This window comes from Chanos chanos, chromosome 3 (genome assembly GCF_902362185.1).
Source record: "Chanos chanos chromosome 3, fChaCha1.1, whole genome shotgun sequence".
Classification (NCBI taxonomy): domain Eukaryota; kingdom Metazoa; phylum Chordata; class Actinopteri; order Gonorynchiformes; family Chanidae; genus Chanos; species Chanos chanos.
In genome coordinates, this window is record NC_044497.1 from 12,867,992 (window position 1) to 12,891,576 (window position 23,585).

Genomic DNA, 23,585 nt, shown 5'->3' on the forward strand with positions numbered 1-23,585 from the left:
AATAGGCTGGAGCCAATGGACACCATCTTTGTCAAACAGGTGAAGGAAGGAGGCCCTGCCCACGGAGCTGGACTCTGTACCGGTACGGTTATAACGTGTTCCCCTCCACGCAGATGAAAGTTCACACCTTGATTACAAAAGCGCCAAAGGCTTGGGCTGAAAACTCTTAGACTAAAATTACTCATCATCACCCCCTGATGTAATGCGCGTCTGGATCCTCGAACACAGGAAGTCTAGTCTAGTCTAGGCTGATAGCAATCTCAGAAATACCTGTGACCAGCAGAGGAACTTTAGAACGTGTATAAACACACATTATACCCACGGTGGTTGCGTTTGTGTGAAAAGGAGCTTTCTTTGTCCCCATTTACATTTTAATCCTTGCAATTAAGTAGTATCCAATTCCCCTGTTTTCACTATTTCCTATCACTTGTACAACCCCCATGCTGTGAGTGCATGGAGTTACACGCTGTGCTCCTCTGGTCCTCCTACCACTGCTCTCGCACCCTTACCCACTAGCGGTAGCTGACAGGGAGACGGTTTCCTGCCAGCTTTCTGCCCCTGGATACGGCTCGGCCGGCCTAGAAGCACTGCCACCCGGTCTTAAACCCGGGGTCTCCATATCGGTGGGCTAATGTATTGTTCCCTCTAACAGTTGAGCGCCCATTTATGAAGACACTTAATAAGTGGATCCAAAGCGTTTCCATGTCTTGGTGGTAAAGATCTTTCTCCTGGAGCGGGGGAGAGAGGAGGAGAGGTTAAACATTTTCCCACAATTATCCACTTTCCTTTCTTTATATCTTGTGCTGCCATCCATCCTAAATGCCTCTTCCTGTAGATGTCTACTTCAAAACATTTGTACAGACATATCACAGTCTTAAATCGACCATAAACGCGTCCCTAAATTCCCATCTAAACACACGGTCAGGCTCCTGTGATCTGAGTCTGAACAGTGAGACTTTCAACCCCCGTAGGATCCTCAGAATAAACACTGAAAATTGTCGGTGTACAAGGTTTCATAACAGTTTCTTTTCAGTTCCCTGGTTCTTTAATGTGTACGAGTTGTCATATCTGCTTTGCTGACATAAGTAAAATGTCTTCATCTTTCTCTCTCGTTCCTTCTCTCAGGGGACCGTATTGTGAAAGTCAATGGAGAGAGCATAATTGGAAAGACATACTCCCAAGTCATAGCCTTGATTCAAAACAGGTATGAAATCTTATCTTATCATCCTTTTCAGCTCCTTTGATTACCACACTCTATTTTAAGATCCTTCTGTAGAAATTTGGACACTGATCCAGGAAGAGGACTTAATGCCTTTATCTATGCAAATTCTCAAGGTGATAAATTCAAATATTGAATGACCTTCCTTTTATTTTTCAAGTTAATACACATTCCTCTATCCAAACCTTATCTCCCTCTCATTTCCCCATTCACCTGTTCCAGTGAATTTTGTCACTGGAGCTCGAGCATGGATTAAGAAAAAACATGCCCTGCCCACTGGCTTCATTTTAATCTCTAAGACACCAAACAATGCTTCCTTGTGTACTCCTCCTGTAAAGCCTGCTGAGAGCATGTACACAACAGTGACGTCGGCCACTCCACACTTTACCCATATGCAAAGTCCAAGAAGAGGAGTGAAAATGAGAAACTTGATTTGAAAATGTCACCATAGAATTCTTTAGACTCGTTACAGTATGGATAATACCACTGGGTTTTTTTTTTCGTTCTTTTTCAGTGACACTACTCTGGAACTCTGTGTGATGCCAAAAGATGAGGACATTCTGCAGTTGGTAGGGTTTTTTTTTTTCCCCTCAGTGCCTCTTACAGTGCCACAACCTCGATTTATTTTTGTGAAATGATTTTGGGTTCTTAGCGACATTAAGGTCTCGCAGGAACCTTTGAGCAGGAAATACAGACGCAACATTTTTCACAATGCCAGAGGTTGATGATTAAATAAAAGCAGCGTTCCCATGGCATGCTGCTGAGTGTTTCACGAATGTGGTTTTTACCAACACTGAATCATATTGAGCAAACAGTGAAGAAATAGCTACTGTTGTAGATGCTTTATGTTTTCCTGAGTGAGACTAGACTGTGATGATGTTGTAATGCTGGTTACTGTGTGCTTTGTTTGGTTGTCTGTTGTGTTAAGGTTAGGACTTAACACGGGCTGTTATTCCTTCCTTTCGTCTGTGTCTGTTCTCTTCTCCTCAACACGACTGCTTCTCCTCACATTCACAATCTCTCAATCAGGCATGCATACACACACAAACACACACGCGCACGCGCACACACACACACACACACACACACACACAGACACACTCTTACTTGTAAGGGCCCAGAGAGAGAAAGCCATCACTTACTCACTTTCACTCACTTCCCAGGGTTTGTCTTGTACATCCTGTCCATTAGAGTTTAATGGACTCTTGCCTATATGGACATGAACTCGGTTTCTGCCTACCTGAGGTACAAAACCCTTACAGGACTGCGTGTGTGTGTGTGTGTGTGTGTGTGTGTGTGTGTGTGTGTGTGTGTGTGTGTTTTTGTGCACCTCCGTGTTTCTAAATGCGTGGACAAACCCCTAGAATATATTTTGAGTTTATGGAGAAACCAGGAGGCTGAGAGCACTCTGAGTGAACAGCATACATGAGAATAGCTCAGTCTCGAGAGAGGACCAGCGTGTGTGTGTGTGTGTTTGTGTGTGTGTGTGCTTGTGTGTGTGAGTGTTTCAGTTTGATGATGAATGCCAGACAGTGCCAGCTCCCTCTTTCTCTTTCCTGTCACCCAAGCTGAGCAGTGACCCACACAGCAGTACCGGCAGAGCCCAACAGAGCAGAACAGCATGCTGGAGCTTGTGTGTGTGTGTGTGTGTCTGTGTGTGTGTGTGTGTGTGTGTGTGTGGTGGGTGCTGTGCTGGTGGGGGTGTTGTTGCCTGGCTGGGACTCTCTGCTGTGGTTTTATCAGGCAGAGCAGCAGGGCTCTGACTCAGCCCCCTGTACCATGCTACATTCCAGGCATAGCTGTTTTGGAAGGCCCCCTCCACTGCCAACCAGTAGAGCTCTGTTTTGCCCACAGAGGCCCAGAGGTCCTCCTTCTAGCATGACATTAATGAGACAAGTCATATACTGAGTTTAGCACTAAGGAATGAATGTCATGTCTGTTATTTCAGCAATGAGGAGGGGGAGTGGCTTGTTTTCGGTCTACCCGTAAGAGATTTTCTAAGAGGTGGACTGTTCATTGTGTATACACCACATGGACTGGCCGTCCCCGTTTGGCAGCCTTAATTCGGTATAGTGTAGCTGTTTCCATGGTGGTGACCATTAGCTGGAGAAGCAGTGATGTGTGAAGGAGCAAAGACAGTTGCTGTAGTCCTTATGGACGATGCCAGAATAGCAAAACAGCCAGCAGCAGCCACACACAACAGATGACTTCACCGTAATATCTCTATCACTGAGAGCCAGTCATGAGCATGCAGAAAAACAGCATAGAGAGGTTTATACAGAACAGGCACTGCAGGAGGGAGAGCCGCTGTAGTCAGCCTGACCAGACGCTTGGCGGCATGCTGTTCGTTTCGTGTTGTTTGCTGCGGAACGCAAGATTGCAGGAGAAAAGAGAGATAAGGAGGGATAGAAGATGCAGAAAGAATGCTGAAGAAGGTAGATGGCAGTTGTGAATTGCACAGTAAACAAAACAAGTGACCATATGAATTACGTGGGTCAACTGTGCAGTACAATAGGCGATGAGTAGAAGTTAAGACGCAGAATATGAGATGTAGAGAGAGAGAGAGAGAGATGCTGACTGTAGTGGAGCGAACGTGAGTGGTCCACTTGAAGCATACAACAGTGTATGAGGGGAGTGAATGTCTCTTATCTGGGTTCAGTGTAATCTCTGTGTGTGTGTGTGTGGGGGGGGGGGGGGGGAGTTGGTTGGGCCAAAGGAAGCTTTCTGGAATAGAGAGAGCAGTTCAGGGACTCGTCCTCAGATTGGAGAACGGACAGGTGATACAAAATCTCCTATTCTTCCTGTCGCTCCTTCCTCTCCTCCTCTGCGTTCTCCTCTCTGTGGCTCTGCTCAGCTCTCTACGCTGCCTCCCTCCAGCGCTCACACAGCAGTGAGTATTTTTAGCTGCTTTATCCTGCGCTAGAACGACAGCAGCGCTGTGTTTGCTCTCCAGTGTGGGCATATAAAGTATATCTATACATCTTCGTTTGACTACTCTTATTTCTCTGTCTTTTTTCTCCCTCTCTCTCTCTCTCTCTCTCTCTCTCTCTCTCTCTCTCTCTCTCTCTCTCTCTCTCTCTCTTTCTCTCTCTCTCTCTGTGCCTTTCCACTTTGACTCTCTCTAACCTTCTGGCTCCAGTTTTCAAGGGATATCACTGCTCTGGTAAGGAGGCTCCAAACTTTCTCCTCTCGTCTGTGATCCGTGTGTTCTTAAGACGGCGTCTGTGCCCCTGTCTTTGCTGGTCAATGCATGTCTAAATCTGTCTTGTCCTCATTCCTCTGTGTATTGTCAGTTTCTTCAAACTCGCTCTCATTTGTCAGCGGCATCTAAATACAGAGCGCAAACCTGTGATATATTTGGCCAACACGAGAGCATAACAATCAAAGTAATGGCTCGCTAATCTCACTGTGAATATGACACGGTTGAAGTTGAACCTTACAGCTTTAACTAGCAGTGCTTCAGTCGTCAGTATTTTCACCGCGGAGCCGATACAGGTAGAGAGGGAGGGACTCAGTTCTGGGTGTGTAGGGAGTTGTGCTGCAATTGTAATCTGACACCACAGGTACAGGGCTAGTGAGGAAAGTCCAACAGCCCCTTGTGATTTCAGTCCCTCTAGAGCTCTCGCTCTGAACACGCAGACAGCTGAACATATGAAATGGTACTTTGAAATATGGCGTGTTTGTTTTTATTTTATTTTTTTTTTTGCTGCGTACGTCGCTCTATAGACCGTGAACGTTCAGGAAGGTTGTAAATGGAGGTGGACAGTTTGAGCTTTGAGCGGTTTTGTATGGTACAGTAATCAGAGATAGAGGTGAAAGCTGACATAGTAAAATGATCACCGAGGTATCGTTAGCTGGTGCAGGCTGCTCAGCGAGGCGCCGTACTCAACTCCCTTTCTCCTCGCGTCTGTGTACTCTTTCTCCCTGGCCAAAGGTGGGTAAGCCTCAAGCCTCTGCCTCTTAATCCCTCCACAGGGTCACTGTCTTTTATTCTTGGCCTGGCATCCTGCCTTCTCTCTGTCTCTGTCTGTCTCTCTTTCTCTCTCTCTCTCTCTCTCTCTCTCTCTCTCTCTTTTCTGTCTCTCTGCCTCCTTCCCTGTTGTTTTTTGAGCTTACAGAGGTAAATGGGAAATGACCAGGCCTGGGTGTTTTTTTTTTTTTTTTTTTTTCAACAGACAGTGGTGTGTTTTAAAGTATCTGATCGACCGGCTCTATAAGCTTGATAAGCAAATAGTTGCAACAACCTCGATAAACAGATAAATAACCTGGATCATTTGCTGTGATTAAGATCATTGGTCATGTTGTATTTTTTGGTTTGGCACGATCCCTTTTTTTTTTTTTTTTTTTTTTAGTCCTGTGGATTTGTCTTTTGTATCCAGATCAAGTACACCGTGAGCTATTTTCCACACTGTGGACTAATCTCTGTTCAGGTTCTTTTGTTTTTACAGTACATGCCCAATTGTGTACGTGCCGCTTTTTATCAGTTGCGTCTCTCTTTTTTTCGTTTCAGGCCTATTCCCATGATGCGTACCTCAAAGGAAACGAGGCATATAGTGGAAATGCCAATAACATCCCTGAGCCACCTCCCATATGCTACCCACGGATAGACTCTAAAGCCTCTGGGATGGCCCAGGTGCCAGAGCTGCCTGCTTCCGCGGAGGCTTCGCGCGGGGCAGGCCGCCGTCCCGCCGCCGGCCATTCGGACATGAGCTACCGCGTCGAAATCCCCGTGCCCCCCTCTCCACCCACCCCCTCGCAGGCTTCCAAGACTCAGACTGTGGTGTGCGTGTGTAACGAAAACGTGAGAACGGTAGCGGTGCCGCCCGAGCCCACGGACAGGGCGTCCCGCTCGACCAGGGCTGGCCCCAGTCACAGGACAGAAGAGAATCGGTACGGTCCCGTTTCCACCGCCTCAGAACCTAATTTGGTCAGACCCAGGGCTCAAACCACACCCGCTTCCACGGGGGGACCGTTACAGTACACCCCCAACAGACCAGCGGAGCCCTCGGGGGGTTTCTCTTGCAGCGCCTCCAGGTCTACGCAGGTCTACCCTGACAAAACCCCAAATTCTCTCAGACCGCCCCTCACGACATCGGGAGATACGTTCCCGTCACCCACCTCACCAAGCCACTACAACCCTTCCCCACCCTCCGTTTCCACCTCCCCCTGCAGCCCCCATCAGAACATTGACTGGAGGAACTACACCACCTACAAGGAGTATATTGACAACAAGCGCCTTTATATGTACGGCTGCAGGACTATCCAGGAGCGTCTCGACAGCCTGAGAGCTGCCTCTGCTGCCCGTGGCCAAGCCGATTACAAACAGCAGAACAGCTCTTCAGCGCACAACCTGTCTGGGCGGCGGAGGAGCGCATCCCATGATCGGGCGCGGCAGGGCCATGGTCCGGCGCCTCTGAGAAGTGCCTCGCAGGATCGGCTGACCGGAGCCGAGCGGTCGGCGCTGGCACGGGACTGGCCCCGAAGTGCCTCCCAGGACGCTCTCCCCTCGGCCCCCGCGGGGCTGCCGAAACCTAGGGCGCGCTCCTGTGACTACCTAGGCAGACAGGGTGAGGCTTTGTCCCCAGTTGTAGACAGGAACAGGTATGGCAGGACGGAGGTGGAGGAAAGGTTGGCGCTGCACAGGGGAGACGAAGCCAGGTCCGTGAGGCAGTCGGGTTCATTACGAATGGTATCCCAGCCACACAGGAACTCCAGTGGGTACAGCCCCGAGGGGCGGGGAGGGAGCAGTAATTTCTCTGGGCTTCCCATAACCCCTCTGGTGTCTAAAGGTTCAGAGCCGGCGCTGAGCTGTAGAGCCGACAGCCTAGCTACTTCTACTCCTGCCTCTGGAAGCAGGCACTCTCGGCTGCCTCTGAAAAACTCCGCCACAGACCCCTCTACCGCTGCCTCTTCGTATGTAGCTTCTGCTCTGGCTTCCGTGCAAAGTCACATCAGTAGCAGCACTTCCACGGACAAAGACCAAAGACGTGCCATCGGCAACCACCTGTCCCACACAGCGCATCAGCTACAGCCCAGGGGGAGGTCTGAGAGCCTTAAGGACCCAAGCAGAGAGACGGGACATGGAGTCAGATCCGCCTCCTGCTCCGCCCCATCAAAAAATGAGAGAACTCAGCAAAGTGGATCTAACCCTGCACTAAGCAGTAATGGTGCCGTGGAGCAGAGGCCAAAGGTTAGAGACTCACAGCCCAAGGCCAACGGGAAGGAGGTGGGGGGTATAGAAGGGCCGGATGCTACAGTGGTGGTGGTGCGGAGGGAAAAGATCGGCCCTCAGCCCATCCGACATCCCTCTTACATCCAGGCAGTGAACGAGACGGAGAGAGGCGAGCAGGCTGCGGATGCTAACGTGTGCTGGCTACCCAACGACACACGGCGGGAGGTGCACATGAGGAGACTAGATGAGCAGCACAAGGTTTCATGTTCCAGTAACCTGAATGATTCGCTGGACTCCATCCCTTTCATCGGTAAGGATCAATCGGTTATTACTCGCTTTAAAAAAAAAAAAAAGCCCTCAGCTGTTGCTATGGCGACTTCTCTGCCTGTGTTAAGAACGGTCAAGGGGAATATCAACAAGGCAGTGGAGAGGAACTGGCTTGTTCAGAAATGTCAGAGAGAATGCTAAGTTGAATTGAATTTTCACGCAGACATTGATTCAATATAGTTATTTTAGAATGTCAGAGATCTGCAGCTGTCACACCAGTCGCTGAACTGTAATGTGGATAACAATGCGGTCTGGATGTTATACAATACCCCCACAGTGTTTCGGGGGGTTTGTGTTCATGTTCTAAGTGGCTCAATAGCTTGCGGAGTGTTTCACAGAATCAGGAGTTTCAGCTTCTTAGCTTCAGGGAGGAAGACGCTGTATCGGTGTCTCATTGTGTAATTTTTGGAGCGTGGTGTGTGTTTATCAAAGCTTTGCTTGGACAGGTGTTTTCTCTCGGAGCTGTGTTACTGTGGATCGGTTACTGACCTTAAGCCATGGCAGATGGGTTCAGTCAAGAGGAAGAAGGTTAAAAGCGTGAACCCTTACAATATTTTCACCTGCTCTGTTTTCAGTAAAGCAAAGAAACAGCTCCAGGACACTCTTTATACAAATCTCCCTCAGCCCACCTTCCCGTTTGTAATGGAAACTAGTCACTGTTTATTGATTACTGTTGCCATGCAAGGAACGGAAATAGACGAAGCATAATTGTTTTTATTGCTTTGATTAATCAAACGAAAAAGTGCTCCGACACTCCTCATCCTAAATGGTCCCTTGTGCACCTCTGTAAGTTTATTGCGCCAGTTCTTTATAGCTGCCGTGTACATAACGATAAGCTTAATTGCGTTATGATGAGGTGATGTTTTATGGCGGTCAGAGACTGTGTCATCTGTGTGGCCAGCAGACAGTAGATAAATGTTGTGGGAGTGAGAGAAAGGGAGTGTGTCAGCCTAACCAAATGATTCATTTTTCAAGGAATGAAGGCCAAGAATGTTCCAGAAGGGTGAACTTATGAAACAGTCTTCTGTGCGAGTGGAGGGACGATGTAAGGGAAAACCAGAGCGCCGTTTCTGTCATTTGGTTTATGTAGATTCTTATGGAGGGAAATAGTCAGTCGGGTCAACTCTCATTAATTTAAGACAAACTCAATGTTCTTTGGCGGTGTACACAACTGGCCTGGCACGTTAGCATGTGTATTGATGCGAGTTACAGTCAGATGGTTCTTTGGCTCAAAGTAGAGTTAGAGAAAACACATAGACAAGCCTTGAGGACGCAGCTTTCAATTGCGGTTCGCACAAGAGCGGTTATGGGACATGACATCATGTCTAAAGGTACAGAGATAGAGTGACATAATGACAGATCAACCCCTCAGCGGCAGGGCAGAGGAGAGCCCTTCCGACGCCACCCTAAATCCCCCTTTTCTCTGGACTCGTATTCCAAAAACACGAGACAGAACTCCATTCTTCAAGAGCTGCGCAACTCAAACCAGTCTGGCAACAGAAACCTCGTTAGATTTCATAACATCGAGGCTGTTAAATGTACACAGTGAGAGTGCAGGCAGATAGACGGCGTGTACTTGACACAGTATGTTCTCAAACACAGCACGTTCAAGGCTTGTCTTTAAGGCGGCGATCGCGTGTCGAAACGCTTCGGTTTATTTGGAATGTTTTTGAGCTTAAAGATGCGGCTCTCAGTGAGATCCGAATTAGCCGTTGATATCAGAAGCAAATTACAGTGCAATTTTAAATGGCATTTTCCCATTTTTTCCCCCCATTTGGTGGACATGCAGAATGCGTGTTAAGCGCTGTATGATAATACGTGTTAATGACAGGCGCAATTGTGAGAGCTCGACGGAGCATGAAGTGATTGCGCAGGTCTGAGAGTGTGTGATGTGAGTTTGTTCACGTTTTGTCGGCGCTGCTGTTGCTTCACAGCTTGTCTCAGTCTGTCAGACGTGCCTGTGTTGACCCGTCAGATATAAACAGTAAGACCTGTCAGGACTTGAGCTGGCCCTCACATCTCCATACAGAAACACCTGTTGACAACAGTACCCATGTGTCATCTGCTCATACACACCAGCCCTTAATGGGTCAGTTAATACACACACACACACATAAACAGACGCACACACAAACAGAGACGTATACACTGTCGTCAAGTTATTATATATAGTATAGGTAGGTTATATATAGTATCGCAGTGCAAGCAAGGTCTTTTAGTGTCAAAGCTGAATAAGAGGTTTTGGTATGTCGCTCATTACCTGCTCACCTTTGTCTAAATATCATTGTGCCGATGTCAGTATACCTTGCTGCACAGCTGATTTCATCATCATCATGTAGTTACGCTCATAACCGGTGTTTGGCTTGCAAATCAAGTAATCAGCCACTTTCACTGTAGACGCTGATGAGGGACCAGTATCATTCCACTGTTCCAGTCTAAAATCGGTCAAGTCTACACAGCATCAATTTTAATCATTAATGCATCTAACGAAGCTCCTCAGCCAGCAGTCATACCTATGCACTGTTAAGAGTAGTTCATAGAACCCATTTTTCTTTAGAGTAAGAGGGTAAACTTAGTCAGAAAAGAGGAGACAGGATTCTCTTGGTCAGCAGCACAGTGAGAAACAGTCATGAGCGATCTGCACATTCTTATGGTACAACTGTTTTTTTTTGTTTTGTTTTGTTTTGTTTTTTTGTCCTGAAAAAATGGGTTGCCAAGTTTATAACTAAGGAAACACAGTCAGCATCTGCCCTGATTTGCTGCAGCAATTTGCTGGCATCACACAAACGCTTTAGGGAGGGGAATTTGCCGGAGCATTGTAAGCAGTTGAAAACCAGGTCAGATGGTTTGTATTAATTTGTGAGATTTGATGTGAAATGTTTCACTTCGGCGCACAGTGGAATTTAATCTGTCACATTTCCGGAGTTTGTATTTTTTTGTTGTTCTTTTTTTTTTTTTTCGATCTTTCTTTCTTTCTTCTGTTAATTACTTTTTTACTGATTAAAGCATGGCACAGTTCATTGGAAATGTAATCTACGCAGTCTGCTTTACCAAAATAATTTTTTCTTCGTACGATAAGAATTTGATTGAAAGTAATGGAGGTTTTGCTTTCGAAATGTCTTTTATGTGGTCAGTTAAAGTGCATCATCCTGCAGATCGTAGTCTTAGGATGTTGTGTTGACGGCAGGTGAAATGCGCATTAGTCTCGGTTTGCTCACCTCTTCATTTGTCAGCCTATTGGTGTTTTCTGGTTCCCTGAAATAATCGATACCTTACCCAGTGATGCGGTGCTCCCATAATTAGAGATGCACCGAGCAATAAAGCACCTTTCCCCTGGGTTTAAGCTTGTTTATTGAGAGAGGCGTGGAGAGACTTATCTGCCTGTTGACTGGCAGTAATGAATAAGCTCCTGTTCTTAACTACAGACTTCAAACAGAGCTTGCCGCTTTGTGGCCGCTCTTACTGTATCTCTTTTTGAGATACCGCGGCCCGTTATGCGATGAGAGATAAGATGCGCCGTACACTGTCTTAATTGTTGTTGTTGTCGGATGTCTGCTTTCTCCAGATGAGCCGTCTAGCCCCAGCATTGACCATGATAACACGCACATTCCGGCCTCTGCTGTCATATCGAGCACACCAATCATCACCACCATCCCAGCCAGCCCCACCTCCCCAGTCCCCGCCTTACGTCGACAGCTGTCACATGACCAAGGTGAAAGAACTTTTCAAATTCGATAATAGTCTTTTTACGTCCTTGACCTTTGTGGGTTTTGGAGTGTTTCCTGTAAGAATCGTGGAAATGATGTTACGTTAACTATCTTATTTGGTTTCTTCACCCCCCCCCCCCCCCCCCCCCCCCCCCCCCCCCCCCCCCCCCCTCTCTGTTGATTATCTCTAGATTCCTTGCGACTTAGCCTTTTTGAGTCAGATTCTGGTACCAAAACAGAACGGTCCAAATCCTGTGATGAGGGTTTGGATAATTATCGTGAAGAGGGAACAGGGTAAGTCCTCAGCTGCATTCCCCCCTGCTAAGATAAATGCCATAAATCAGTATAATGTATTTATGCCATAAAATGATGTAACATAATAGTTAAGTGGGTGACTGTAGTTAGTGGATGAGAATGCTGAAGTTTTACTGTATGAGCAGCATATTTGCCCTTATTAAATAATGACTGACCTCCACTCTCTGTTCTGCAGGAGATCTATTAAACCTATGCCTGGTCTGAAAGGCCTTAAGAAGGTGAGTTTCCTTATAACAGATAGGCCTACAACACTTTCACACAGCCACACGCACGCACACACGCACGCACATACACACACAAGCGAAATGACGGGAACGTTTGTTGACCTGCTTTGGGCACTGCTTTTTTTTCCAGCTTCCTGTCGGCATTGTTCAGATATTTCTTTTTCAACCTCAAAAGCAGTGTTCTGGTCCATTCCTGTGGTTTTAAGATAAGGGTCACTCCGCTCAACGCTATTCTGAAGCTGTAAAATGGGTTCGGTGTGTGTGCCAAACCCAAAGGGTGTGAGCAGATTTCATAACGAGCTTTATCCATAATGAGGGTCAAGAAAGGTTTAGACATTAATGTAATAAAACACTGTTTGAACAGTGTATTAGCACTCCTATACAGTTGAAAGGTTGATGGTATGCAATAGTTAGGTCAACAACTACTGCTATTCATACCCTTTGTTTGGTGGTGCTTTTAATTGAGAGTGATTGTAGAACAAAGTTGTATGGGGTTGAGTCTGGAGGTCAGAGAGACAGAGCATGCATGTTCTTACATCTGTACTCCTTCACTGAGAGGCAGAGTGCAGAGTTGTTTGGTTTATGTCACATCTGTGGTCAGACAGCAGATGTATAGTCTGTCATCTACAGAGCAAGTGAGAGATTGGTATGTCTGTGTTGTGTGGCACTTGAGAAATTGCCTCGGAGTCTTACCTGTAGATGTTCTGTATGTGTGTACTATCTAACAGTGCTGCAAACCGTGAGAACAGAGTCAAGCTGTGCTTTTAGTTTCTGTTTGGCTGGATGCTTAAGAATGTGTTTCCCGTGTGAAAGGTAATAGACAAGTCTTCGGATGATTCCGGATCGAGGAGGGACTCGTCTTCAGACCTCTTCAGCGATGCCACCAAAGAAGGTCCGCTTCACTTCCGCCAGCTCAACTCAGAGGGCAAGGGCAAGGTATGACAAACTACAATACTCATGTACACACACATTCCCACATACACACACAATCACACGCACATGGTATCTGGTCTCACTGATTTGATCTGATATACTTTGACAGCATAGTTGCCCTGTTGACAGTGACAATCAGCCAATGCCAGCCTCTGGTATGTGGATGACTTCAAGCCTGCAGTGTTTGTTTTTGTTTTGTTTTTTTTTTTTTCACAGTTATCAGAGTAAATGAGGAATGACCTAAATGCGACAGGCCAGCATTTTTAGCTTTAGGTCGTAAACCGGAGTTGAGTCTGGTGCTTAACCGCGGCTCTGTTTCCAGCCACTGCTCATTTTCCTCCGTTTTAACTGCTCCTCAGTTTGTCAAGGTTCCAGAACTTTCACAGAAGGGTTGCGTGAAAATTTCAGAGAGCGATAGTTTTTGTTTGAGGATGATTTGAATGGTGTTTTTTAGCATGTGTTATTTGGATATCTTTACAGCGGGTGGGTGGTGGAATGCGACCGTGGAAACAGGTGTACGCCGTGCTGCGTGGCCACACCCTCTGCCTGTACAAAGACAAGAAGGACGGCCAGGCGCACGCTAATTGCCAAACGGAGGATGAGCCACTCTCGATCAGCGTCAAAGCGTGTTTGATTGACATCTCCTACAGCGAAACAAAACGGAAGAACGTGCTGCGGTTGACCACGTCAGACTCCGAGTACCTGTTTCAGGCAGAGGACCGGGAGGACATGCTGTCATGGATCAGGGTTATCCAGGAGAACAGTAACCTGGACGAGGAGGTGAGCGCCACGCAGAGACGCGGTTTGCAGTGGGGCTCAGGTGGTCCGGACCTCACGACCTGACCGTCATTCGGTTGTCCTCTAAGATGTTGGCCTTTATTTTAACCTAGGCCGGTGAAACCTCGGGTGTTCATTCAAAAAAAAAAAGGAAAAAAAAAAAGAAAAGATCTCCTTTCCTCCATAGTGCATGACGTCTTTACTTTAGCATGCCTCTGTCTCTCTCTCTCTGTCTGATATCTTATAACAGTGCATTATGTCAAAAGGCCTTTGGTGGGAGGGAGGGATTCCACTCTCACATTGCACTTGATGATCTGACACCATCTTTTGTTTTCTTTCGTTTTGTCTTTTTTTTTTTTTTGTTCCTGTTCTCCGTGTCTCCCTCTTTCTTTTTTTAGAACGCGGCCGTTACGAGTCGAGACCTCATCAGTCGTAAGATAAGGGAGTACAACACGCTGATGAGGTAAGCGGAGGACTCACAGGAAGAATCTCTGTTCTCACCACCAGACTTCATTAGACCTAAACAGCCATAGGAAGTGCAAAGTGTCTTCACATGTTTTTTGTGTGTTTGTGTGTGTGTTTGTGTGTGTGTGTGTGTGTGTGTGTGTCTTACACTCACAGTCCCACCAGCGGTAAGACAGAGCCATCACCAAAGCCCTCTCGTCAGTCGTTGAGTATTAGACAGACTCTCCTGGGGGGGAAAGGAGAGATGAAAGCCCAGAGCCCTCACTCACCCAATAAGGAACAGGACAGGAAGGCCATGCATAAAGGTAAGAAGAGCAGTGGACAGAGCCGAATGCTAAGACATTCTTCTCACAAAAAAATCATACATATGTACAATACTCAGAACACTTATTGTCATTCGCCTTGATGTTGTGTTGTTGTTGTGCGTGTGTGTGCGTGCGTGCGTGTGCGTGTGTGTGTGTGTGTGTTTTAAGATGAGACGAGCCCACCCAAGGATAAGGCGACGTGGAGAAAGGGTATTCCCAGTTTGATGAGGAAGCCCTTTGAGAAGAAGGCCTCCCCTGGAGTGACGTTTGGAGTCAGGCTGGATGACTGTCCTCCTGCTCAGACCAACAGAGTAAGACCAGGACCACCACACATCACACCAAGCCACCTCTCTCACATTTTCTTTCTCACGCCTCATCTCTCATAGCTCTTACAAAGAGTTTGACTTCAAACAGTTATGTTTGCTTTATCTGCGCTATTGTGTATCTATGGGTGTTTGTTTTGAAATGCTTGCATTTTTTTTTATGTAATTTCAACCTCTAAGGTGCTATGGATATTTGTTATTTTTGTGGTGAAGGAGTACTTGCCATAGTCACTAAACCCTGGGTGTCTGTGTGTGTGTGCGTCGTGTGTTGCCTGTTTGCAGTTTGTGCCTCTGATAGTAGAGGTGTGTTGTAAGCTGGTTGAGGAGAGAGGTTTGGAGTACACTGGCATCTACAGAGTGCCTGGCAACAACGCTGCCATCTCCAACATGCAGGAGGAACTCAATAACAAGGGCATGGGAGATATTGACATTCAGGATGATGTAAGTCATCACCAAACACACTCTCTGTCTCCCCCTCCCTCTCTCTCTCTCTCTCTCTCTCCCCCTCCCTCCCTCCTTCTCTCTCTCTCTCTCTCTCTCTGCATATTCATCCCCTAGAACACCCCCTCTTTGATTTAGCTATAATATGTTCTATCTCTTCCCTTGAGTAGAAATGGAGGGACCTAAACGTCATCAGCAGTTTACTGAAATCCTTCTTCCGGAAACTCCCAGAACCTCTCTTCACTAATGGTAAAATTCACAATGGAATCCCCTTGGTGCAGCACAGATGTAGTACAGAGCCTCAAGGCATAATAGTTGTTTCTATCAGTAGTACAGAAATCATGACGTAAACATGGTTAAAATAATGGAAAAGTCTGCCATCTAGTGGTCATATATTAACGTGCTCTGAAATTACATTTCTCAGTCTGCATATGAAATGCTTATACCATTGATCTGAGTGAACTTTTTGTTTCTTCTTTGTAGAAAAATATGCTGATTTTATTGAGGCCAACAGAATAGAGGATCCAGTGGAGAGACTGAAAGGGCTCAAGAGATTAGTGAGTGGGAGTTTCTGTTTGTTTGTTTGTTAAAAATATCCATTTATGAATGTTTTGATTCAAAGTATTCTTGACTTTGACGTGGGCTTTAATAACTACGTGGGCCATTTGCAGCTTCACGAGTTGCCTGACCATCACTACGAGACGCTCAAATTCCTCTCGGCTCATCTGAAAACCGTGGCTGAAAACTCCGAGAAGAATAAGGTACACGTCCTCTCACCCACAGACATAATGCGGACAGATGAGTGTGTATAATCCGATTCATGTTCATGTTTTTTTTTCCTCCCCGCTGTGTGTCAGATGGAGCCGCGTAATTTGGCCATAGTCTTTGGGCCGACTCTGGTGCGGACATCTGAAGACAACATGACACACATGGTGACCCACATGCCTGATCAGTACAAGATAGTGGAGACCCTCATTCAGCACGTGAGCCCCTCATTATTCATTACAGACATGAGCCTCAGACGCAGCGCACTTACATGCTTCTCATGTAGACTTCCAAACACATGTGAATTACAAACATAAAAACTCCCAATTAGAGCAAATCAGATAGTGAGTGACATTAACATGATCTGACGAGCATCTTGTTTCAGATCTGCAAACCCTTTATTCGCTTCTTGTTTGTAAATGTCGTGTTTGATTTGAGTATAACGATGGCCGTTTTACTGTTGCAGTACGATTGGTTTTTCACTGGGGACGACAGTGGAGAACCAGTGGTGAGTATGAGCACAGCGGTTTTTAAACTACTCTTCTTAAATACTTATGCGTTTTTTTCCCTACTCATTGCGGTCTCACTCTCCCTCTCTCTCTCTCTCTCTCTCTCTCTCTCTCCGTCTTCTCTACAGGCCACGCCTCAGCAGGAGAACGCAGTCGAGTCTCAGCCGGTGCCAAATATAGACCACCTGCTGACAAACATCGGCCGGACGGGCACCTCGCCGGGGGACGTGTCAGGTACTGTGTGCCCAGGAGCAGTCCCACCCTCTAATGGGTTAACTGTCAAGACCCCTGCGAAACTCAGAATACTGAAAAATGGCAGGTTATAATCCTATTCTGTTGTTGGGCATGAAGAAAACAAGTGTTGAATCATTTATATTGTAAGCTGATTACTGCTGAATGTTAAGAGTTGTTGCTTTGCTTGAGAAGAGACAAAAGGCAGCTTCTCCCCATTGACATCACCCTTAGTGAATTATGGGCTATGGCTAAACAACAAAGATGCCTGCGTGAGTTTGTGAGCGCACGACCTCAGACGTAGATTCATGTACTACGCTCGATCAGTTTACCGTGTGGTTTTTTGTGAGAATGACGTTTCTTTTCTCCGTGTCCATCGCTCTGATTTACTTTCTCTGATTTTCCTCACCGTTGAAAGCCTTTCTCTCGTTCATTTGTCTGTTCTTAAAGCGTGGTTTTGTCTGTGTGTGTGTGTGTGTGTGTGTGTGTTTGTGTGCTCAAACTCCACTGGCCTGTCTCTTCAACTCTTGCCTATTAATGCACTAACACAGCATGCTATTTCCCAAAGAGGGAAAAAAGAAACAAAAGAAACAAAGCGAAACCCAAAAGAGAAAAAAAAAAAACAAAACTTTGCCAAACTCTGATCCTTCTGTCTCTAGTGCCCCTCTGTCGAGTGTCCTAAGGCTTTCCCAGAATTCACACATACTGATCTTGACACAGGCCAAGTGGGAGGAGTCTATCACACCATGATGTCACTGATGGACTCTATAATGTCAGTGATGGACAGCTGGAACTGTAGGAAGAAGGAGGATTGTTGCCCGCAGTGTAGCTGCCTAATCTGCAGACACCCTCGCTTCTTGTGAGGCAAGAGATAAAAAAAAGAGAGAGAGAGAGAGAGAACAGGAGAAAAAACAGAAAGAGAGAGAGAGAAAAAAAAAGAGAAACGACAGCCAAAAGCGTGGGTACAGTGAACGGTGGCGAGCGCTGTGTTTGTGAGTGTACCTGGCACAGAACGGTGCTTCTGTCTGAAAGACTTTCTGCTGTCTCCTCCCAACCCCTCTCTGAAGCTGGCCGTGAGGAGAGATAGCATGGTATGGTCAACGGCTCTGATACCTCCTCACTTTTAGTATCTGTGCGCTCGCATACCACCATCTGTCACAAAGGGGTGTGCAAGGGGGGCTCGCCTTTGGAGTGAAGAAATGTCGCCTCAAATTCTTTTAGCTTATTTTTGCTATGAAAACGTAATGGAAAAAATAAAAAGACAGCAGTGGAGAAATTAGCTTTCTTTTTCCTTGCTGGCGTTATCTTTCTCGTAGTTTCATCTTTCTTCTTAGCTAGCCCCTCTCTGACCCCCCCACCCAACCCCCCTCCAAAAAAACACCCCCACCCCCTCCGTCGTTTCTGGTCCCGTTTGTTTCATGACCATTTCTGTCGTCGCCATGTTACCGTTGTCATGATAGTGCATAGCATACTGCATTGTGCATATACACACGTTACACGTGGCATCTCTCTCAGCATATACTTTTCCTTTGTATTGTCTGTGAGTGACGTTTTTTTTTTTTTGTTTTGTAATATAGGCTCCATATTGTCTCGAACAGTGGTGTCATACATCGTGTTAACTGCTGTAACGTCAAATGTCAGCAGCACTAATACGTAACTATACAAAAAAGAAGTACAGACGGTTATCAAATAATGTGCACTGTTACTTCAGTCAAAATACCATGCAGAATTTGTTCTTAATATTTCAGAAAAAAAAATTTGATTATTCACAGATGAACACAAAGTAGAATCCTGTAGTTTTTGGCTGTTAGGTAAGATAGGGAAGGATATTTGTGTAATGGATCCATTCCAGTAGAATAGAAACATGGATTCTGACTGCATGGGAATTTTGCATCTCATTGTCACATCTCATTCATTCGTCCTGTGGTTTGCACAGTCTCTCATTCTCACAGTAGTTTCACTCAGGATCATTACAGGAAAATGCATATTAAGTCCCATCTGACCCCTTCAGGAAAGTCCTACCATCTCAGTGTGGTGTGATAATCACAGGAAATTAACATTAACTTCAGTACAGTGTCATCGCTACAGGAAATTAACATTAACTTTAGTACAGTCACCATGACAGGAAATTCACATTAACTTCAGTACAGAGCCGTCGCTCCAGGAAATTCAGATTTACTTCAGTGCAGAGTCATTGCCACAGGAAATTCACTTTAACTTCAGTACAGAGTCATCGCTACAGGAAATTCACATTAACTTCGGTACAGTGTGATCACTAAAGGAAATGCATAGCCCTTAGTCTGATCACTACAGAGAATTCGTATTAACATAGTATAACCAGGGTCTCTAAGATCTGTAGCTCTGTTGCTCCTTTGTTAAAACACATCGCAATAGAATTCAGCATAAATGAGAACTTACAAGATGTCTCTGAATACGAAGTTCAGGCTCTCACCATCCATTTACAGAATGTTTACTGTTCCCATGGTTTGGAAGAATGTCCCCATTTCTGGTGGTTATGGATCTGAGTGTAACACACAGTGGTGCTCTTTCATTGGTTTGCATGAGCTTCTTTCGTCTGTCCATATGTGCTTACCCCTGTGTCCATCTCTCTTCTCAAATCCAGTTCTCATTATCATGAGTCACATTTATTGCCTGTATTTAACTTACAGTACTCTCTCTCTCTCTCTCTCTCTCTCTCTCACTCTCTCTCTCTCTATCACTCTCTCTCTCTCTTTCTCTCTCCCTCTCTCCCTCTCTCCTCCCTCTCTCTCTCTCTCTCTTTCTCTCTCTGTGTCTTTAAAAGTCATGGAACTTGTGTTGTGATCAAACCTATACGTGATCTAATTTCATCTTCTCTGTTTTCCCTCCACAGATTCACCCACTAGTGATTCTGCTAAATCTAAGGTGAGTGTGTGGGAGGCAGTGGTGGCCTGGTGTTAGCTCACTCTCTCTCTCCTCTCATAGATGAGGTTCAGGCGGTGAGTGCAGTGATCATTAGGCCAAGTCAGCTTTCTACCTCATCCATTCTGACAGATTAGTTAAACATGCAAATCAATTTTCACAAAAGCCTTGGGAGACAGATCGGTACATTTGGAACCCATCAAGACCATGCATTTTTTGGCGTGTATTACATTCAGTCAAATCAGAAATGCGCACAGAGCTGTCATACATCAGCCTGGTAAAATATTCCATCAGCATCTTGCGCTGGGCAAAGAGATGGTGTTTATGTGTGCACTGCTGTCATGTGGCTGTGTGCTCCAGCTTTGCACATCATGTAGCACAGATCATGTTGCTTTCTTGCGTGGTGTTGTGGTCTGATGCTAGCGTGCTGTTTGCCTGTGCTCCTGTAGAGCTGAGAAAATAGCTTTTATGTGTTAAGTTTTGGCCCCTTCACTAATGTTCCTGTCTTTGTTCACTCTGTTAGCCTTTGATTTGTGATGCTTTCAGAGGAGCAGGTGGAGTACTGAGTTGGCCACCTGCCCAGACAGGGGTTAGGTCGTTTATTTTCTGTCTTCTTAGCGCTAAGTCTCGCTGCAGCCAGCATGCTAATTAGTTGGCTCTCATTCTCTCTCTCTTTCCCTCTTTTCTTCTCTCTCTCACACACTCTCTCTCTCTCTCTCTCTCTCTCTCTCTCTCTCACTCTCTGTTAGCAGGGTTCCTGGGGCTCCGGGAAGGACCAGTACAGCCGAGACCTCCTGGTCTCCTCCATCTTTGCTGCAGCCAGCCGCAAACGAAAGAAGCACAAGGAGAAGCAGCAGCCTAGCAGTTCAGATGATGACCTGGACTCTGTTTTCCCTAAAATGGAGCTGGCGAGCCCGAGGGCGAATCAGCACGCCCACGAGGCGGCGGTCCAGACTCAGGCTCTAACCAGTCCACGTTCCAGGAGTCCTTCACGAGACAAGAGAGAGAACAGCAAAGCTGCCGAGCTGACCCCTAAAAGCAAGAAGGAACTCAGAAACTCTTTCTTCTCCAAGGAGAAGCACCCATCCGCACCTTCCCCGTCCCCATCTCCCTCACCCAAACACTCAGGCTCCCCCAGTTTCAACTACCGCACGGCTCCCCCTCCGAAATCCTCCCTGTCTGACCCCTCCTCACAGCTGGATGAGCCAACCTCAGACCTCGGTACCATGAGCTCAGGGGCCTCCGTGCCTCGGGCGCGGCCTAAGAAGTGGGGCTTCCCGGCGTCCCCGGCCCTCGAGCTGCCTCCGTCGGGGCTCGCGGGGGCCTCGGCCACAGCGGAGGTGAGTTCCATCACCTCCGATTATTCCACCACCTCTTCCACCACATTCCTGACGGGGGCGGAGTCCAGCGCGCTCAGCCCCGAGGTGCACTCCGTGACGGAGAGCAGAGGCGGAGAAGAGGCCGACGACGAACGCAGCGAGCTCATCAGCGAGGGCCGGCCCATCGAGACGGACAGCGAGTGCGACTTTCCCGTCTTCGCCAGAGGGGGAGCCGTCTCCCCGGCCCTGGAGTCGCCGCGCGGCCGCGCGTCCCCGGACAAGGCCGAACATTTGGCAGGGGCAGAGGGAAACACCTCGCCCAAACTGGACAGCCGCCGTCTCGTCCCCTCCCATAGGCTAATTGAGTGTGACACGCTGTCCAGGAGACGGTCCTGGCGGCAGAAAACAGACAGTGATTCATCGGTGGACGGAGGCGGGGGAAGCGGGAGTCAGCCGAGCGGCAAAGGAGAGCCTACCAGGCTGTCTCGCGTTCTGGAGGTGATGAAGAAAGGTCGGTCTACCGGCAGCCTCTACTCCTCCTCTCGAAATGAGTCAGAGCGCACTGAGCCTGCCTGGCACCTCAAAATCACAGAGAGGCTCAAGCTTCGCCTGCGCACTTCTGCTGACGACATGTTTGGAGTGAGCAGCCAGAAAAACCGCTCGCCCGACGCGCGCTACAAAAAGAAGAATATCAGACGGAGGCACACCATGGGCGGGCAAAGGGACTTTGCAGAACTAGCTGTCATTAATGACTGGAGGGAACAGGGTGGGGTGGACCAGGGTGCTGAGCTCTCGGCCGTGGACCGACTCAAACCCAAATGCAGCTCCCAGGACCTTTCCATCGGGGAATGGATTGCCCGCGAGCGCTGCCGGGCTGGAGGTTCCCAAGCCAGCCTGGATCCAGAGTTCCAGGCCTCACAGACGGTCCCCGACGCGGACGGAGATGAAGCTCATGCGGTACCGGGGGAACATCCATCTCCATCAGCTTCCCCCAAAGCTCCGCCCAGCGCAGAGCAGGTCAACGGGGGAGGACCGCAGGGCAAAAGCAAATCCAGTCTCAACACAGGGGCCGACGCACACCCGCACAAACTGTCGGGAGCACAAGTTGTCCGCTCGAGATTCTATCAGTGTCTATGAAAATAAAAAAAAGTTTGTATGTATGTCCGTGTGCGTGCGCGCGCGAGTCTTAGTGAATGGATGGATATATGCAAAAGGAATAAACGAGATAGTGAGGAAGAGAGAGAGAGAGAGAAACAGAGAGAATGTGTATGTGTGTATTTAGAGCTAGGGTTGATTCACAATATATTTTTTTTTGTCAATTTTTTTTTATTTTTTACAAAGTATAAAGGAATATAGATAAATAAATATATAAATATATATATAAAAGTGTATATATATATATCTATATGTGTATAGGCTTATAAGAGAAGTAACTGGAGCAGTTTGTTGATGTGTAATCTCATTTGTTGATGTGTAATCTCATTTCAACTGATTGTGTACTGGAAAAGAAAAGAAAAGCTGACCTCCTGGACTTTAAAACCTCAGTAATGTTTGAAAAAAAAGAAAAAAGATGAGGCGGTCCTTTTTCAAGAGGTTTGTGTGAATTACGTTTCCAAGCTGTTTCATCAGCCAGGGAACACAAAATCTTCAGGAATGGGGTTGTAGCGCATTGTCTGCCTGTTGGTGAAGAACACCATCATGAAGATGATCTTTTTCTAAACAAACGACGGTCAACCCCTTCCTCGTGTTACTCATATGAAGAATGTATATGCTTGCTGTTATATTGACTAACGCATAGTTGCTTGTTACAATTGTCATTTAAGATAATGAAATTTGTACATATTTTTTCGTGTACTTGAAGTGTGTTTTAATTTTGGCGTTGAGCCCTGTGTTGGGGGGCACTTTCTGCGCTGTACACTGTGGAAAGCCTTTTTACAGTGTGATATGACAGCCAGACACCGAGTTGGACAACAGTCAAATGAAGTCATTTTATATTTCTTCATCAGCCCATGAATAGGTGCTGGACTACTGCACCAAAGCCTAATCTACGGGATGGATGCCGGAGACAGGTGTCATCATCCACTACAATTGGAACTGCAAAAATGAGGGAAAGTACGTCATCAAGTTGAACGGAATCACGTTTTTTTTTTTTTTCTTTGCTATGAAGTGCCTCATTGAATTGTTTTCTGCAGTTAGTTAAGGGTGCCATTTTTTTATTTTTATTTAGTTGTTTTTAACATAAAAATATGTATTGTGAATGACTGAATTTTATCATGGAAAAAACAAACTCTTAAAATAATTTTACAGGTTTTACACAAAACGACTCAAAAAACAGAACCAGAGCTTCCATCATGTAGGCATTCCAGTCTTAAGTTGTCTAATGGCCTCTTTTTTTTTTTTTCCTCTCCTCTCATTTCCTTGTTTGTCCTTTTATGTTCTCAGCTTGGACTTTTCTTGAAACAATAACTTAAAAGTTTGTTGTTTTTTTTTTTTGTTTGTTTGTTTTGTTTATATTCATACCTGTTTTGTTGTTGTTGTTGTTGTTCCCTTGGTCCAAAGTCAGATTTGACCAATGCAGCAGCCAGAGTGCTAACTGATAAAGCTGGCAGAGACTGGCTGAATCTGCATGAGAATTTTTTTGTTTTGTTTTTT

The 23,585-nt window shown here is 46.4% G+C and overlaps 1 protein-coding gene across 1 annotated transcript; it reads left to right on the top strand.

The window, feature by feature from the left end:
* Positions 1-22,070, top strand: arhgap21a (Rho GTPase activating protein 21a). The gene is made up of 22 exons (XM_030768939.1): positions 1-82; positions 1,126-1,204; positions 1,734-1,788; positions 4,359-4,382; positions 5,730-7,701; positions 11,284-11,430; positions 11,617-11,719; positions 11,916-11,958; positions 12,778-12,900; positions 13,378-13,677; positions 14,073-14,137; positions 14,296-14,444; positions 14,613-14,755; positions 15,050-15,208; positions 15,379-15,457; positions 15,692-15,765; positions 15,880-15,969; positions 16,066-16,191; positions 16,440-16,481; positions 16,611-16,716; positions 19,586-19,617; positions 20,367-22,070. Exons 1-22 carry the CDS (start codon positions 16-18, stop codon positions 22,068-22,070), a joined length of 5,682 nt encoding a protein of 1,893 aa, XP_030624799.1. The 5' UTR covers positions 1-15.
* The last annotated feature ends 1,515 nt before the right edge of the window (positions 22,071-23,585 follow it).

Bases quoted from the DNA above. Each gene is read 5' to 3' on its own strand.
- arhgap21a (XM_030768939.1), top strand. From the start codon at position 16: ATGGACACCATCTTTGTCAAACAGGTGAAGGAAGGAGGCCCTGCCCAC. The intron at 14,756-15,049 runs GTAAGACCAGGA...GCCTGTTTGCAG, and splicing joins CTCCTGCTCAGACCAACAGA to TTTGTGCCTCTGATAGTAGA. The intron at 16,717-19,585 runs GTACTGTGTGCC...TTCCCTCCACAG, and splicing joins CTCGCCGGGGGACGTGTCAG to ATTCACCCACTAGTGATTCT.